Here is a 17,276-nt window from a genome sequence, read left to right as displayed (position 1 = left end):
TTTGTCACTGGGATATACTTTGGATGTGAAGCACAGCCAATATGTTGCGCTGCTTTGTAGCTTTGCTCCTGACCTGTTCCTTTCTTCATTTGCAGATAAATTGGCCATTGAAGGTATAGTGGTGCAGCGGGCTGAATGCAGACCAGCAGCAAGTGAGCACTACATGCAGATGAAGAGGTAGGCTTGTTCTGTTGCCATTTTATAACTTGTAATAGCATATATCAGTGTGTGTTATCTGATATTTGTCACACAAGTACGTTTTGCATTATTGTGTATCTAAACTGTAACTTTTAATTTTTGGAAGCCTAATACACTTGGCCGATTACCTAATAAACGACTTACTGTATACAGAAGAGGTACTTCATATTGTAATGTAACATTCTAAAAATCATATTGGTTAAATTTAATAATGTTTTAATGGAATAGGACCTCCTACTGGCCATACTTTACTGTGTAATTCCACGTTGTCTGAATGGAAATGTAATGTAATAACATTATAGACCATTTGACCTATGGTAAAATGTTCAGAATGTTTTTTTGTTTTGTTTTTTGGGGGGTGGGGGGGGGGTTGTGTTATAGCAAGAAGTGTAGTTTGTTCCTCCTTCCTCATGCCTTCGTTATAGTATGCTGTTCAATGAGTGCAATTTAGCACCATAAATAAACATGCAGAATACTGCTTCAGACAGCGAGTTTCCATGAGAATATGAAAGGTGAACTGATGTTTGCTTCATTGATTCATTTGATGTTTGTTTCATTGATGCCACCTTGAGGCACTTTACTTTATTTCAGACTACTTCCAGCCAATCAGAATCCGTGATCAGTATATGAAGCAACCCCTTTAGATCATCAAATAAAGACATACAGGGAAATGTAATAGGGTCAGAGTTTGCGGAGGTCTGGGATTTCAGCCGAGATTGCCTGTATTTTTAAAGCAGCAATAATTTACAAGGCAATACCAAGTTGGTTTTGCCTTGTAAATAATTGCTGAAATACTGTACCTCTGCAAACTCTGATCCTATTACATTTATACACGCACACTCTTTTATTAGGCTAAAACAGGCATGTCCAAACTGCGGCCCTCCAGCTGTTGTAGAAACTACATATCCCAGCATGTTCTGACACAGTTTTGCTGTCAGACAATGCTAAAGCTGTGTCAGGGCATGCTGGGATGTGTAGTTTCTCAACAGCTGGAGGGCCGCAGTTTGGACATGCCTGGGCTAAAACATTAAAGGCAGTCACTGCAGTTGTGGAGCAATGGCACAAGGCAGTCATAAACTTGTTATTTCTAGTAAAGAGGTGCAACATGCTAGATGGTGGTGACCAATCTATTTTGTAGGCTTCAATGTACATTACAGTATAATAAATGTTGTTTTGTATACAATTTTGAATACTGTATTGTGCCATATTGAGAGATGTCATTCTAGCTGTGCCCTCCCATTCTCCATTTGCAGACCAATCTGACTACTTGGCTCACCTCTTGGGCAGTAGGATTTATATATAGTTTGGCCTTACAGTACACACAAATATAGTCAAATAGCCTTCTGGCACAAATAGCTGGGTCCTTTAGGGCACCATGAGGCATGTTGGGCAGGTGGCAAACATAAAACCAAAACAATGAGGCCCTGGTTTTGGTGTGAGCTGACTTGTAATATAATAGATTAGTAAATATATTATTTCTTTATCTCATTGTTTAATCTCTGAAGTATTAATGCATTAAGAAAAAATATTCATATTTATAGTATTGAGATTCAGTGAGCCGTTGAACATTTGTAAAATGTCTTCATAAAAGAAAATTTTCTTCCAGTGACAAACTAGCTAATAAATTAGTTTCATGCCCCTTTGATGAACTATAACGAACCAGTGCTCTGGCTCTGCGATATATTTCTATCTGCAGTACTCAGATCTCTCCGTGTTTTATACTCCCCCCTCCACCCGGTGAGGCAGCTGTGCAGTGTCTGAGCACAGCAATACAAAAGCGTTATAAAACGTTAATTAAATCCCTAGAGATTATTCTATTTAACAGTTCTGCAGAAACTGGTAAAATATATGCAGTGCAAGTGTTTGAGACACACTCACAGTGTTACATAATTGTCTTGAGATAGTGGGTAAAAACAAAAAAAAATCTAAAGTTAGAGTGGATTTGTTGTTGGATCAGTAAATGTATGCACATATTTTGTTGCACATTAGTTTTTGTCTTTGAAAAGCAGCCTGCAACATGTTTGAATTCAGCTGGCAGCTTGTAGTTTGGCTTCTTGCTATTTTTATTGACTGGCAAAATTGACATGTAAAATTAATTGCCAATAACAGAAACTTAAAATTTCATGATCGAAATAAACCTACAGGACCATCTAGTCATCCTTTTTTTTCCCCCGTGTATTTGTTGCAATTTTTTCTTGGGTGTCATATTTTATATATGTTAACTAGAGATGAGCGGGTTCGATCATCCCGTTCCGAGACAGTTTCGGAGACCGGCTCGGGACTTCCCGCCAGACTCGGAAACCAGAACGAAGCAAAACGTCATCATCCTGCTGTCGGATTCTTGCGGGTTTTGTATTCCATATAAACAGCCGCACGTCGCCGCCATTTTCATTACGGATTTGAAGAGTGAGAGAGAGACAGACCTCTGTCTCTCTCTGTGGATGGTGGCGTTGGGTGAGGTCGGCGTGTGCTCTCTAGGGGTGCTGTTATGGCTGCTGTCCTGTCACTGTGATGTTAGGGGTGCTGTCCTGGCTGTCACTGGTGTTTCATGTGCTTTTAGGGGTGCTACAGCTGTACATGGGTGTTGCTGTCCTGGCTGTCACTGTGTTGTACAGGGGGCAGGAGCACTGTTCTCCTCTATGCAGTGAAAATACAGGGGTGCTGGCCCTGTCTTGTACGGTGTAAAAATTCAGGGGTGCTGCTGTTAAAATTAATGTACACTGGCCCTGTCTTCTATGCTGTACAAATTCAGGGGTGCATTAAAATAAATGTACACTGGCCCTGTCTTCTATGCTGTACAAATTCAGGGGTGCAGTAAAATAAATGTACACTGGCCCTGTCTTGTATGCTACAAAAATTCAGGGGTGCAGTAAAATAAATGTACACTGGCCCTGTCTTCTATGCTGTACAAATTCAGGGGTGCAGTAAAATAAATGTACACTGGCCCTGTCTTGTATGCTGCAAAAATTCAGGGGTGCAGTAAAATAAATGTACACTGGCCCCGTCTTGTATGCTGTAATATTTCAGGGGTGCAGTGAAAATCAATGTACACTGGCCCTGTCTTGTATGCTGTAAAAATTCTGGGGTGCAGTGAAAATCAATGTACACTGGTCCTGTATGCTGTAAAAATACAGGAGTGCAGTGAAAATAAATGTACACTGGCTTTATCTTGTATGCTGTAAAATAACAGGGGTGTTTTGAAAACACAGGGGCACTGTCTAGGCCTGACCTTCACAACACTGTATAGGAAGAGGAGGCGCCTACCACCATTTGCACACTCTCTGCAAGTGCTGGGAGGAGCACCGCCAGTCCAGTTGCTGATACTGAGATTGAGGATGTCACTGTAGAAATACACCAGGATGAGGAGGATAAGGGTGTAGCTATCGCTGCGGAGGAAGTTGACGTTGAGGATTCTGATGGTGATGTGGTTTGTTTGAATAATGCACCAGTGGAGACAGTTGTTGTCCATGGGATGAAAAAGCCCAATGTCATGCCTGGGCAAAATACCAAAATAGCCACCTCTTTGGTGTGGAATTATTTCACCACAAATCCAGACAACAGGTGTAAAGCCATCTGTTGCCTTTTGTCAATCCATAATAAGTAGGGGTAAGGACGTTAACCACCTAGGAACATCCTCCCTTATACATCACCTGCAGCGCATTCATCATAAGTCATTGTCAAGTTCAGAAACTTTGGGTAATTAGCGCAAGCAGTCCACTGACACCTAAATGATGTGGTTTTGTTTGATATTATTTCTCGATGAGGATGTAAACACAGAAAAGGGGGGGGGGGAATCTGAGGATGAGGACGACATCTTGCCACTGTAGAGCCAGTTTGTGCAAAGAGAGATTAATTGCTTTTTTTGGTGGGGGCCCAAACAAACCAATCCTTTCAGCCACAGTCGTGTGGCAGACCCTGTCGCTGAAATGATTGGTTTGCTCAAGTGTACATGTCCTGTTTCACATTGCTTTAGCATGGGCCCTTTCACACCGCACATTCACCGGTGTCGACCTGGCAATATGCCGGGTCGATACCAGGTTATTTGTGTGATGTGAAAGGGGTATAAGGCGGGCTCAGTCCATGACATCTTACAACCGAGTCAGTTGGCTTTGGGCTGATTGGTCTGCTGGGGCTATTCCGTTACAGCGTGCTATAAGATTGCAGGCTGCACTTAACACGTATTTCTCTTATGTCCTAGGGCAGAGGTTCCCAAACTGTGTGCCGCGGCTCCCTGGGGTGCCTCGGGACACTTGCAGGGGTGCCTTGGGTTGGTGGTCCAGGACCAATTCAAATTATTCATGGTCAATATAATAGGCAAAACCAATGCTGGTGGCTGCCAGTCATAAAATATGTGGCCAAACAGAAGCAAATCTCGTCCCTCATCACACAACTGACCCTAAGGATGACATATAAATGCGATCTACTTAATGTAATATTTCTTTCTAAATTTCTCAATAAGAAAGTTTTGGCCTAGGGGTGCCGCAAAATTTTTTTTGATATTCTAGGGTGCCGTGATTCAAAAAAGTTTGGAAACCACTGTCCTAGGGAATACTGGAAATCCAGTTAGTACCATGGGTATAGACGGGTCCACTAGGAGCCATGGGGACTATAGAAGTTTGATTAGGTGTGCTGGCTCCTTCCTCTATGCCCCTCCTACCAGACTGAGTTTAGAAAATGTGCCCGGAGGAGCCGGTCACATCTCTGGAAGATCCTGAAGAGTTTTCTGCATTTATTTTCTAAGTTTGTTATTTTCAGGCAGGACTGGATGGCACCAGCCTGCCGGCTTCGTGGGACTTAGGGGGGGGGGGAATGGCCCAACCTCTCTCAGTGTTAATGGTCCTGTTCCCCGCTGACAGGACGTTAGCTCCTGAGGCAACTATTCGCAAGACCCACCACGGCGAGCGTACATTCCCGCAGTATGCCGCCACCCCTAACAGAGCCAGAAGAATGAAGAGCGGTGAGTACTAAGCCGGCGTCCCAGCTAGTGGGTTGCCACCCATTATGGCAGCATGAGGGTACGGAGATGCACGGCTTCTAACCGGGGCGGACTGCGTCTCCCGACTGTGTACAGACACAGACGCTGAACAGCGGACACGGTACCCAGACTGGCAACAAAGCCATAAAAGGAGTCAGTCTCCATTTTATGCACACTGACACATACAGCCAGTATTAAGAAGAACGAGAAGACCGTGCGCCATTGAAGGGGCGGGGCTTCACTATGAGCGGATCCAGCAGCTCACAGGCGCCATTTTCCCTACTGCAGCTGACACAGACACTGACTGACTGACTGACTGACTGACAGGGATGCGCAGCTCCTCCGGAGAGACTCCAGATTACCTCAGCGGTACCAGGGGGTCATAGCAGGGGGGGGACCGATTATTAGTGTACTAAGTCCCTAATCTAGGTACTTAGTCTGCGATTCAGCTAAGCTTGGCATTAGTAATAAGTGCGCCGTGTGCTGGTTCCATACTCTCTCTGTGTCTCCCTGAAAGGGCTCTTTATGGGTTAATTGTGCATTTAACCTTTTCCTGTGTGTGTGTGCTGTCACTGTTACAGTATGTCAGGCAAAGAGTGTGTTTCATGTAAGGCACAGTGTTCCTCTTCTCCAGGGGGTTCACTAGTGTGTACCTCAGTGTAGTATCCCTTCCCAGGCTAGTGGGGTAAACCAGCATGTCTGGACTCCATTAGGGGAATGATATCCACATTTTCTTCTAAGTTATCTCGGTTTGAGAAAGAGACGCAATACTTAAGACAATCTATGACTGAGTTTATGAAAAAAGACTCAGTACCCAAACCAGCATCTCAGTCCCCTGCCATTTGTCCCCAAAAACGCACTTTGGCCCATTTCCTGCAGTCTGACTCTGATGATGAGGGGTCAGAAATGGAGAAGGGTGAGGTGGACTCAGAAGTGGGGGACGGTACCCTGTTGCAGGGAATAGAGGCTCTCATAGAAGCTATCAGAGAAGTTCTGAATATCCTTGATAAGATGACAGAGGAGAGTGAGGAATCTTATTTTAATATAAAGAAGAAATACCCTGTTTGAAGAACCGTGGGTTACTCCTGATAAGAAATTTCGAATCCCTAAAAGGTTGTTATCATCTTTTCCTTTTCCTCCGCAGGATAGGAAATAATGGGAAAATCCATCGGTAGTGGATGCATTGGTCTCCAGGCTCTCACGTAAAATAGTGTTACCTGTTCCTGGTGCAGCCTCCCTAAAGGATGCAGCTGATCGTAAGATTGAAACTACACTCAAATCTTTGTATACTGCTGCCAGGGTGGCCCAGAGCCCCACTATAGCATGTGGGTGGATTACGCGAGCCATTGCTAACTGGTCAGGCAACCTAATTGAGGGGTTAGATAACATGCCTCAAGGGGAGATTATTTTGCTTCTGCAACATATACAGGTCTCTGCGAACTTTATGGTGGAAGCCATAAAATAGATAGGCTTGTTTAATGCACGCACTGCAGCTATGGCAGAGTCGGCACCCAGGGGTTTATGGCTACGCCAGTGGACTGCAGATGCGGACTCCAGGAAAGGGGTGGAAGGCCTACCTTTCACATGCGAGGACCTATTTGGAGATGAACCAGACAAATGGATCTCCAAAACGAATGCGGATAAATCCACATACCTACCTTCTGCAGCTCCCCAGCTAGGAAGGCCTATTCAGGATCCAACTTACAGTCCTTTCGGACAGCCAAGTTTAGGGGCGAGGCCAGAGGTTCCTCTGCAGCTGCCAGAGGTGCTAGAGGTAAACTACGGAAACCAGCTACAGCCGGTTCACAGGAACAGAGTTCAGGCTCTGCCTCCTCAAAACCTTCCGCATGACGGTGGACCGTGATGCCTGGAAGACTGTCAAGTGGGAACCCGGCTAAAATTCTTCAGTCACATCTATACAAGATCGTGCCAGGATTCCTGGGTCATAGACCTTATATCCCAGGGCTACAGGCTGGAGTTCTAGGAGTTTCCACCTCACAGATTCTTCAAATCTGGCTTACCAGTTTCACAAGAGGCAAGAATAACCTTACAGGACGCCATTCAAAAACTGTTACAGACCCAGGTCATTGTTCCAGTTCCACCTCATCTACAAAACAAGGGTTACTATTCCAGCTTGTTTGTAGTACCGAACCCGTACTTCCGAGTGTTCAGATTAAAGATGTAGTCTCTAAGAGCGGTGATCTCAGGTCAGGAGGGGGAATTCCTAGTGTCTCTGGATATCAAGGATGTGTACCATCATATTCCGATCTAGCCGCCTCATCAGGCTTATCTAAGGTTTGCACTGCAAGACTGCCACTACCAGTTCCAGTCCCTGCAATTTGGTCTCTCCACGGCACCGAGGGTGTTCACCAAAGTGTTGGCAGAGATGATGGTACTACTCCGCAAACAAGGAGTGAACATAATTCCGTACCTGGACAATCTTTTGATAAAGGCACCGTCCAGGGAGCGGTTGTAGGACAGCATTGCTCTCTCAACCAGACTACTCCTGAATCACGGGTGGATTCTGAACCTACCAAAATCCCACCTAGACCCAACGCAGAGGCTTCCTTTCTTGGGAATGATACTGGACACACAGTCTCAGAAAGCATTCCTTCCCTTGGATAAGGCAATGGTAATCCAATCGATGGTTTGGGCTGTCTTGAAGCCAACCCGGATCTTGGTGCATCTCTGGGGAAAATGGTGGCCTCTTATGAGGCGATTCAGTATTGAAGGTTTCATGCGAGGCCCTTCCAGCTGGATCTGTTGGACAAATGGTCCGGATCGCATCTTCACATTCACCAGAGGATTTGCCCGTCTCCAAATGCCAGGATCTCCCTCCTGTGGTGGCTATAGACGTCTTACCTAGTTGAGGGTTGGAGGTTCGGGATTCAGAATTGGATTCTGCTAACCACAGACGCAAGCCTCAGAGGTTGGGGCACAGTCACCCAGGGGGTGCAGTTTCAGGGATGGTGGTCAAATCAGGAAGTCTGTCAAGACTTACCGCAGCTACGTTTAACGGCATGGAAGTTGAGCGGCTGATTCTAGCCAGGAGAGGGATTCCTGACAAGGTCATCCAGACTATGGGGGTAATTCAGAGTTGATCGCAGCAGCAAATTTGTTAGCAGTTGGGCAAAACCATGTGCACTGCAGGTGTGGCAGATATAACATTTGCAGAGAGAGTTAGATTTGGGTGGGTTATTTTGTTTCTGTGCAGGGTAAATACTGGCTGCTTTATTTTTACACTGCAATTTAGATTTCAGTTTGAACACACCCCACCCAAATCTAACTCTCTCTGCATGTTACATCTGCCCGCCCCCCCCCCCCCCCCCACCGCCTTCCCCTGCAGTGCACATGGTTTTGCCCAACTGCTAACAAATTTGCTGCTGCGATCAACTCAGAATTAGGCCCTATGATCCAAGCCAGGAAGGGGGTAACGTCCAAACATTACCAACGTATCTGGAAGAAATATGTTTCTTGGTGTGAGAACAGACAATATTCTACAGTGGAATTTCATCTGGGACGTTTCCTGCTTTTTCTGCAGTCGGGAATGGATGTGGGCCTACGTCTAGGCTCCATAAAAGTCCAGATTTCGGCCTTGTCTGTTTTCTTTCAGAAACAATTGGCTTCCCTCCTTGAGGTCCAGATGTTCTTGAAATGTGTTCTGCACCTCCCTTTGTGCCTCCCACGGCACCTTGGGATCTCAATTTGGTGCTGCAGTTCCGCCAATCGGACTGGTTTAAACCATTACAGGAGGTTGACGTAAAGTACCTTACGTGGAAGATCGTCACACTGTTGGAATTGGCTTCAGCAAGACGTGTGTCAGAACTGGAGGTGTTGTCTTACAAGGGCCCCTACCTAATTTTCCATGAGGACAGAGCTGAACTCAGGACTCGTCAGCAATATCTTCCTAAGGTGGTGTCCGCATTTCACATAAGCCAACCTATTGTGGTTCCGGTTGTTACGGATACATCTGCGATTTCAAAGTCTTTGAATGTTGTGAGGGCTTTGAAAGTGTATGTAAAGAGAACAGCTTGTCACAGGAAATCGGACTCACTGTTCCTTCTCTATGATCCCAATAAAATTGAGTGTCCTGCTTCAAAGCAGTCGATTGCATGCTGGATCAGGCTCACTATCCAGCATGCTCATTCGACAGCAGGCTTGCCGGTTCCAAAATCTGTACATGCCCACTCTACTAGGTCGGTGGGTTCTGCTTGGGCGGCTGCCCGGGGTGTCTCGGCTTTACAGCTCTGCCGAGCAGCTACTTGGTCAGGTTCGAACACGTTTGCTAAGTTTTACAAGTTCGATACTTTGGCCTCTGAGGACCTTCAGTTTGGTCAATCAGTTCTGCAGGAACCTCAGCACTCTCCCACCCTGTTTGGGAGCTTTGGTATTTCCCCATGGTACTAAATGGATTTCCAGTATCCCCTAGGACATAAGATAAAATAGGATTTTAATTGCCTACTGGTAAATCCTTTTCTCGTAGTCCGTAGGGGATACTGGGCGCCCTCCCGGTGCTTCATTCTTCCTGTATGGTTACTTGTTTTACTGCTGTTGTTTGGTTCAGCTGCTGCTGTTCCTGTTTACCAGTTTTGGTTAGCATGGCTTTCCTCATGTTATGGTTGTGCTGGTTCGAAATCTCACCACTTTACTTTTCTATATCCTTCTTTCAAAGTATGTCCATCTCCTCGAGCACAGTTTCGTAGACTGAGTCTGGTAGGAGGGGCATAGAGGGAGGAGCCAGCACACCAAATCAAACTTCTATAGTGCCCCTGACTCCTAGTGGACCAGTCTATACCCATGGTACTAAATGGATTTCCAGTATCCCCTACGGTCTACGAGAAATGGATTTACCGGTAGGTTATTAAAATCCTATTTTCTGTTTGAGTCTCTAATATCCCTTTCAGACAGAAACTGAAATTAGCGGGTGAAGCAGTTCTAACCGGTAATTTCATGACAAACGTAGGTTCTTTTTCTGTGTGAAAGGTTTAATCCTGGTTGAAATTCACCAGGGTCGGAGACCCGGGACTTTTGAACCAGGTTGACCCTTTCACACAGAAAAAATACCTGTGTTGATCTGCAAATTACCGGGTCGAAATTTTCGACCTGGTAATTTGTCTGTGTGAAAGGGGGTGTCAGACAGCGTTGGCAACACAAAAACCGGCACTGAAATGCCGGGTAATTGCTGGGTTTTCTGTCTGAAAGTGGTGTAAGTCTCATGGAGTACTGGCAGTTCTCTTTACATTGCATTTACGGTTTGTTGTTGATTTAACAATTGCTCCATAAATTAATATTTTTACAGCTTTGACAATTTACACTTATGAACTACATTTCCCAGCAACTAGCAGTGGCAGTTACACAGCTATAGCGTCACACTATGCCTAGCCTGGATTTATTGTCTTCTATTCTCTCACGGGTCTTCGATGTCGTGTGCCACCTGTATTTCACGTTAGTCATTCCAATATTCCTCGTAAACTGGTTTAGACTAATAATGTGACCAAGTAGAGGAACTGTGATTAGTTTGATGTTAAGTAGTTAATTATGTCTAAACCGTACTGAATCTAAACTTGCCAATTAGCAACATATGTTCTGCCACAGCTGGAACAAAAACCTTTGAACTGCTGCCTATGGTAAGTAATTACAAATTTAGCTTTAGACATCTGTGGTGTTCAGGAAGATTGTGCAGACAGACAATGGACAGGCACAGCATAAACTGTTAGCTATGCTATTGATTATTGCCTAACTTACACTGATTTCTGGGCCAGCACAAACATGGATGTTTTAATTTATCCAGCAGTGCTGCTCAGTATGGGGCCTTATAGTGATAGTTATCTGTGGCCAGAGACCTGCTATATAGAAATATTGCACCCTGCGGGTGTCTGATGAAAAGGCATCACTGAACGAATTATATTTTATTAGCATATCATATAGAATATTTTACTTGCAATACAAGATAAAGTATATCATCATCATTATATATTTTTTATCATTTACTGTATCTACTGCAAGTGTTCCATAAGACAGTATATGGTAGACGCAGTAGCGGATCTTGCCACGGGCAAGCAGGACTTTTGCCCGGAGGGCGCTGGCGCCATCCGGAGGGCGCCGCACCGTGGCAAGATCCGCCACTGCTGCCCGCTGTGTCCCCCGTTTGCCTCCGCTGCCGTCCCTGTCCGCCTCCGCTGCCGTCCCTGTCCGCCTCCTGTGAAGGGAACTAGACGCTACGCGTCTAGTTTCCCTTCGTGGAGAGTAACTTTGCTGAGCGGTGCGCGATGACGTCATCGCGCACCGCACAGCAAAGGTCCTCTCCACGAAGAGAACTAGACGCATAGCGTCTAGTTTCCCTTCGTGGAGAGGACCTTTTGCTGTGCAATGCGCGATGACGTCATCGCGCACCGCTCAGCATTCAAGCGGCGCTAGCAATGTACAGGGGGCGTAACTGACCACGCCCCCTGTATTAGGCCACGCCCCTTTTCCTGCCCGGGGCGCAGAGCGCCCTTGAACCGGCCCTGGGTAGACGGAACATAAAGCAAAATTTCATAAGTATATGCATGATCAGACATTACAGTTACAGACAAGTTACCAACTTTACAAGCATACCTATTTTGGCTGCATAAACTAAGATGGCGGCGCGCTTAAGGTGTGTAGACACTGTGAGATCCTTGCTATGCCCGATGTTGACTATGCGATTTCCCTTGAACTCCCCCAGAGCCCATATAACACAGATAGCACAGATTTTGACTATCTGTGCTTAAGATTTGTCTATGTACGATTTTGACTAAGTGCCAATTTTGACTAGATAGTACAGTAGATAGTCAAGATTGCCTTGCCTGCACAGTCTATCTAGCCTCACGATACCGACCCCACGGGAGTGTGCATCGGGATCGAATCTGTATCGAATCTGTATCGTAAGCTGCCTAACACCTTGAGATATGCACTAACTTTTCATAAGATTTTGACTATATAGTCAAAATCTTACAGATTTATGTCACCGTGTGTAAACCCCTTTAGACGCAGTGGCTTTGAGCTCCAGTACTGCCGGGACAATAGTGAAACACATCCTTTTCATGGTAATGTGTATGTGGGGCAGTGGCATGGCGAGGATCGCGAGGTCTTGCTGGGGCTGCGGTGTGGCATCTGGAACCCTGTATGGCGGTGCGGATGTGGCTTACGTTGGAGCGGGGGCTGATGGTATCGTTGCCCCCGCTAGCCCTGCAGGAAGTGGTTATGTGCTTCCGGCCACGGATGCTGCTACGGATGCTGCTCCCGCTGACCCTGTTGATGCTGCGGGAAGCGGCTATGTGCTTCCTGCCGTGATTGCTCAGCAGTAGAGGCTAATCTCTCCTGTGGATGGAGGTGAACTGAAGCCACAGTTGCCGGAGCAGGTTACTTGCAGTCGGGGAAGGGGAGGACATCGCAGCCGCCACCACCATCGCTACCATAGGAGTGCTGGCCAAGGTCCAAGGTACAGAGGATCTCGCTGGGGGTCTGACCTTGTTGGTGGCTGGATACGGTGCCCACGAAGAGAGAAACACAGAAGCGTGGAAAGAGGGCGGGAGTCAAAGTAAGATTACAGCTTTGCCCCGTGAAACCTCCCTTGCCTAGTTTGTTCATGGCTAATGTTCGTTCACTGGTAAATAAATTGGATGATATTCAAGTGAAAATAGCTAATAAGCGCTGCTTGAGAAATGGCTCCCTTTTAATTTTTACTGAGGCATGGCTGACTGACACTGTTCCTGATACTGCTTTGGACCTTATGGACAGGACTTTGTTTAGAGCAGATAGGACTATTGCATCTGGGAAGCTTAGGTTTGTATTTATGTGAATAATTTGTGGTGTTCAAACGCTGTTCTTATTGAAACTTATTGTTCAGAGGACTTAGAATATTTGCTGATTAAATGTAGGCCTTCTTATCTGCCTAGAGAATACTCAGTTGTTATAGTAATGGCTGTTTATATTTGTCCGCAGGCTGATGTGGGCTTTGCACTTGACACTGTATATGATATTTTAATTAGAGATGTGCGGCGGGCACTTTTCGTGTTTTGGTTCTGGTTCCATGTTTGTGTTTTGGATCTGGATAGGTTTTGCCAAAACCACCCTTCCGTGTTTTGGTTTTGGATCTGGATGATTTTTGAAAAACAACATAAAAACAGCTAAAATCACAGAATTTGGGGGTAAGTTTGATCCTATGGTATTAGTAACCTCAATAACATTAATTTCCACTCATTTCCAGTCTATTGTGAACACCTCACAATATTGTTTTTAGGCTAAAAGGTTGCACCGAGGTGGCTGTATGACTAAGCTAAGCGACACAAGTGTGCGGCACAAACACCTGGCCCATCTAGGAGTGGCACTGTAGTGGCAGACCGGATGGCAGATTTAAAAAATAGGCCCCAAACAGCACATGATGCAAAGAAGAAGAAGAGGTGCAATGAGGTAGCTGGATGGCTGAGTTAAGCGACACAAGTGTGCGGCACAAACACCTGGCCCATCTAGGAATTGCACTGCAGAGGCAGACAGGATGGCACTTAAAAAAAAAAAAATAGTCCCCAAACAGCACATGATGCAATGAAGTAAAAGAGGTACAATGATTTAGCTGTATGACTAAGCTAAGCGACACAAGTGTACGGCACAAACACCTGGCCCATCTAGGGTTGGCACTGCATTCCCACTGCACTAATAGTGGATACTGGACGCACGTCTAACACCAAGAAAGCTGCCAAGGCCTCAGTTATCCGCTTTGCAACAATAATGACTGCTGTCATTTTTCATCTTCCTCGCAAAGGACTGTTGGACAGTCATTTGCTTAGTTGAAGTAGCACAAGTGGTCTTCCGACTTCCCCTCTGCGATGACGATCAACTCCCAGCAGCAACAACAGCAGCAGTAGGAGGAAGTGGTTCTTTATCTTTCCCTATTTAATCCTCCAAATTTTTGTTCTCCATTATTTTTCTGGAGTTATATAACAAAATGCAGCAAAGGAGAGCGTAACTCTACAACACACAGGGCAAACCCTATAAAATTATTTGGATTAAATATTAACCCCTTTATTTGGAGTATATAATGTACAGCACAGGACAGCACCGTTGAACTTATATGGCAGCACCACTGGACTGGACATATACGGCAGTATCATTGGAATTATATGGCAGTACCACTGGACATATACGGCAGTATCACTGGAATTTTATGGCAGTACCACTGGACATATACGGCAGTATCACTGGAATTTTATGGCAGTACCACTGGACATATACGGCAGTATCACTGGACTGGATTTATACGGCAGTACCACTGGACATATACGGCAGTATCACTGGATTTATACGACAGCAGCACAGGATTTATACGGCAGTATCACTGGACTGGATTTATACGGCAGTACCACTGGATTTATACGGCAGTACCACTGGACATATACGGCAGTACCACTGGTCTGGATTTATACACCAGTACCACTGGATTTATACGGCAGTACCACTGGACATATACGGCAGTACCACTGGTCTGGATTTATACACCAGTACCACTGGATTTATACGGCAGTACCATTGGACATATACGGCAGTATCACTGGAAATTTATGGCAGTATCACTAGACTGGATTTATATGGCAGTGCCTCTGGACATATACGACAGTACCACTAGACATATACGGCTGTATCAATGGACATACGGCAGTATCACTGGACTGGATTTATACGGCAGTACCACTGGATTTATATGGCTGTACCATTGGACATATACGGCAGTATCACTGGACTGGACATATACGACAGTACCACTGGACATATACGACAGTACCACTGGACATATACGGCTGTATCACTGGACTGGATTTATACGGCAGTACCATTGGACATATACGGCAGTATCACTGGATTTATACGACAGCAGCACTGGATTTATACGGCAGTATCACTGGACTGGACATATACGGCAGTACCACTGGACATAAACGGCAGTACCACTGGACATAAATGGCAGTACCACTGGACATAAACGGCAGTACCACTGGACATATACAGCAGTACCACTGGACATATACGGCAGTATCACTGGATTTATATGGCAGTACCACTGGACTGGATTTATTCGCCAGTACCACTGGATTTTTACGGCAGTACCACTGGAATAATATGGCAGTATCACTGGATTTATATGGCAGTACCATTGGATTTATATGGCAGTACCACTGGACTGGATTTATACGCCAGTGCCACTGGATTTTTACGGCAGTACCACTGGAATAATAAGGCAGTACCATTGGACATATACGGCAGTATCGCTGGACTGGATTTATATGGCAGTACCACTGAACATATACGGCAGTACCACCACTGGACTTGATTTATATGCTAGTTCCACTGGATTTATACGGCAGTACCACTGGACTTATACTGCAGTATCACTGGAATTAAATGGCAGTACCACTGGACATATACGGCAGTATCACTGGACTGGATTTATATGCTAGTACCACTGGATTTATACGGCAGTATCACTGGAATTATATGGCGGTACCACTTGACATATACGGCAGTATCACTGGACTGGATTTATACGCCAGTATCATTGTATTCATACGGCAGTACCACTGGACATATATGGCAGTACCACTGGACATATATGGCAGTATCACTGGACTGGATTTATATGGCGGTACCACTGGACATATATGGCAGTATCACTGGACTTATACAGCAGCACAGGGACACCACCACTGGACTGATGCAGGACAACACAGCACCACTGGACTGGACTTATACAGCAGCACTGGACATGTGGCAGCAGAGGACACCACCACTGTGACTGGACTGATGCAGCATAAGACACTACCACTGTATTGATGCAGGACAACACAGCACCACTGCACTGGACTTATACAGCTACAGTGGACATATGACAGCAGAGGACACCACCACTGTGACTGGACTGATGCAGCATAAGACACTACACTGGACTGAGCAGCACAAGACAGCACTGGAATCGCCACCCCACTTTCGCTCCCGCACAGACACTGAGGACGGAGACCCGTCCTCTCGCTACACACGCCAATGCCAGAGTGAAAATGGCGGCGATGTGCGGCATATTATATGGAATCCAAACCCCACGAGAATCCAACTGCGGGATGATGACGTTTTGCCTCGTTCTGGTTTCCAAGTCGGGTAGTGAATTTCAGGGGAAGGGGGGGGGGGTTCGGTTCTCAGGGAACCGAACCCGCTCATCTCTAATTTTAAAGGGTTTACAGTCAAAATACGGGGATGCTGTCTTTATCATAGCTGGAGATTTTAATCGGACTGATTTACAATTGGTGTTACCAAAGTTCTATAAGTGTGTTCCGGTACCCACACGTGGAGAAAACATTTTGGACCAAGTGTATACTAACATGGACCTTGCCTACAAGACTGTTGTTCTCCCGCATGTTGGAAAATAAGATCATGCTTCTTTATTTCTGATTCCTATGTATAAATCCTTGGTTAGGCGTGTTAGGCCTACTAAAAGATCTGGTCTTGTATGGCCAGATAATGCAGTAGAAAGTCTCCAGGACACCTTAGCATTTACAAATTGGGAGTTAATTGAGGAGTCTATGAGGGATGCGTCCATTGATATTGATCTATTAGCGATCATGGAGATAGGTTATATAAATTGCTGTGTAGCGAGTGTAACAACTAAGCATTGCTTTAAAGTCTACGCAAATGAGAAACCTTGGCTGAATGCTGAGGTGCGTTCTCTAATAAAGGCAAGGGATAGGGCTTTTAAAATGACGGATAGAGTCGCATACACAGTAGCCAGGGCAGACTTGAGGAGAGGGATAAAAAAGGTAATAATTGAGTTTTCTAAAAGAATGGAGGATAATTTCAAACAGTGCAACGATTCCAAGAGTATGTGGCAGGGTCTGGAAGATATTACTGATTATAAACCTAAAAAGGAGGAGTCTGTTGCAGCTAATAGTACTATGGTGAAAGATCTTAATGTTTTTTATTCTAGATTTGATAGGAATAATATGACTATTAACGAAGACGTTGAGACTAGATCTGGTGAGGTCCCTATAGTATTAGATGACCAAGAGGTTTTGAAGTGCCTGTGAGGTGTAAGCATAGGTAA

General features: G+C 45.3%; 1 protein-coding gene across 2 annotated transcripts in view; it reads left to right on the top strand.

Moving 5' to 3' along the window:
- The window catches only part of GTF2F2 (general transcription factor IIF subunit 2), a 423,942-nt gene that overhangs the window by 232,321 nt on the left and 174,345 nt on the right, over positions 1-17,276 (top strand). For both annotated transcript variants that reach the window (XM_063952832.1, XM_063952831.1), the window contains one exon: positions 96-177. In XM_063952832.1, coding sequence (XP_063808902.1) covers positions 96-177 — 82 coding nt within the window. The remainder of the gene's footprint in view (positions 1-95; positions 178-17,276) is intronic.

The sequence above is a fragment of the Pseudophryne corroboree genome, chromosome 2, assembly GCF_028390025.1.
Source record: "Pseudophryne corroboree isolate aPseCor3 chromosome 2, aPseCor3.hap2, whole genome shotgun sequence".
Classification (NCBI taxonomy): Eukaryota; Metazoa; Chordata; class Amphibia; order Anura; family Myobatrachidae; genus Pseudophryne; species Pseudophryne corroboree.
Note: the sequence above shows the minus strand (reverse complement) of the source record. Positions and strands in the feature narration are given on the sequence as shown.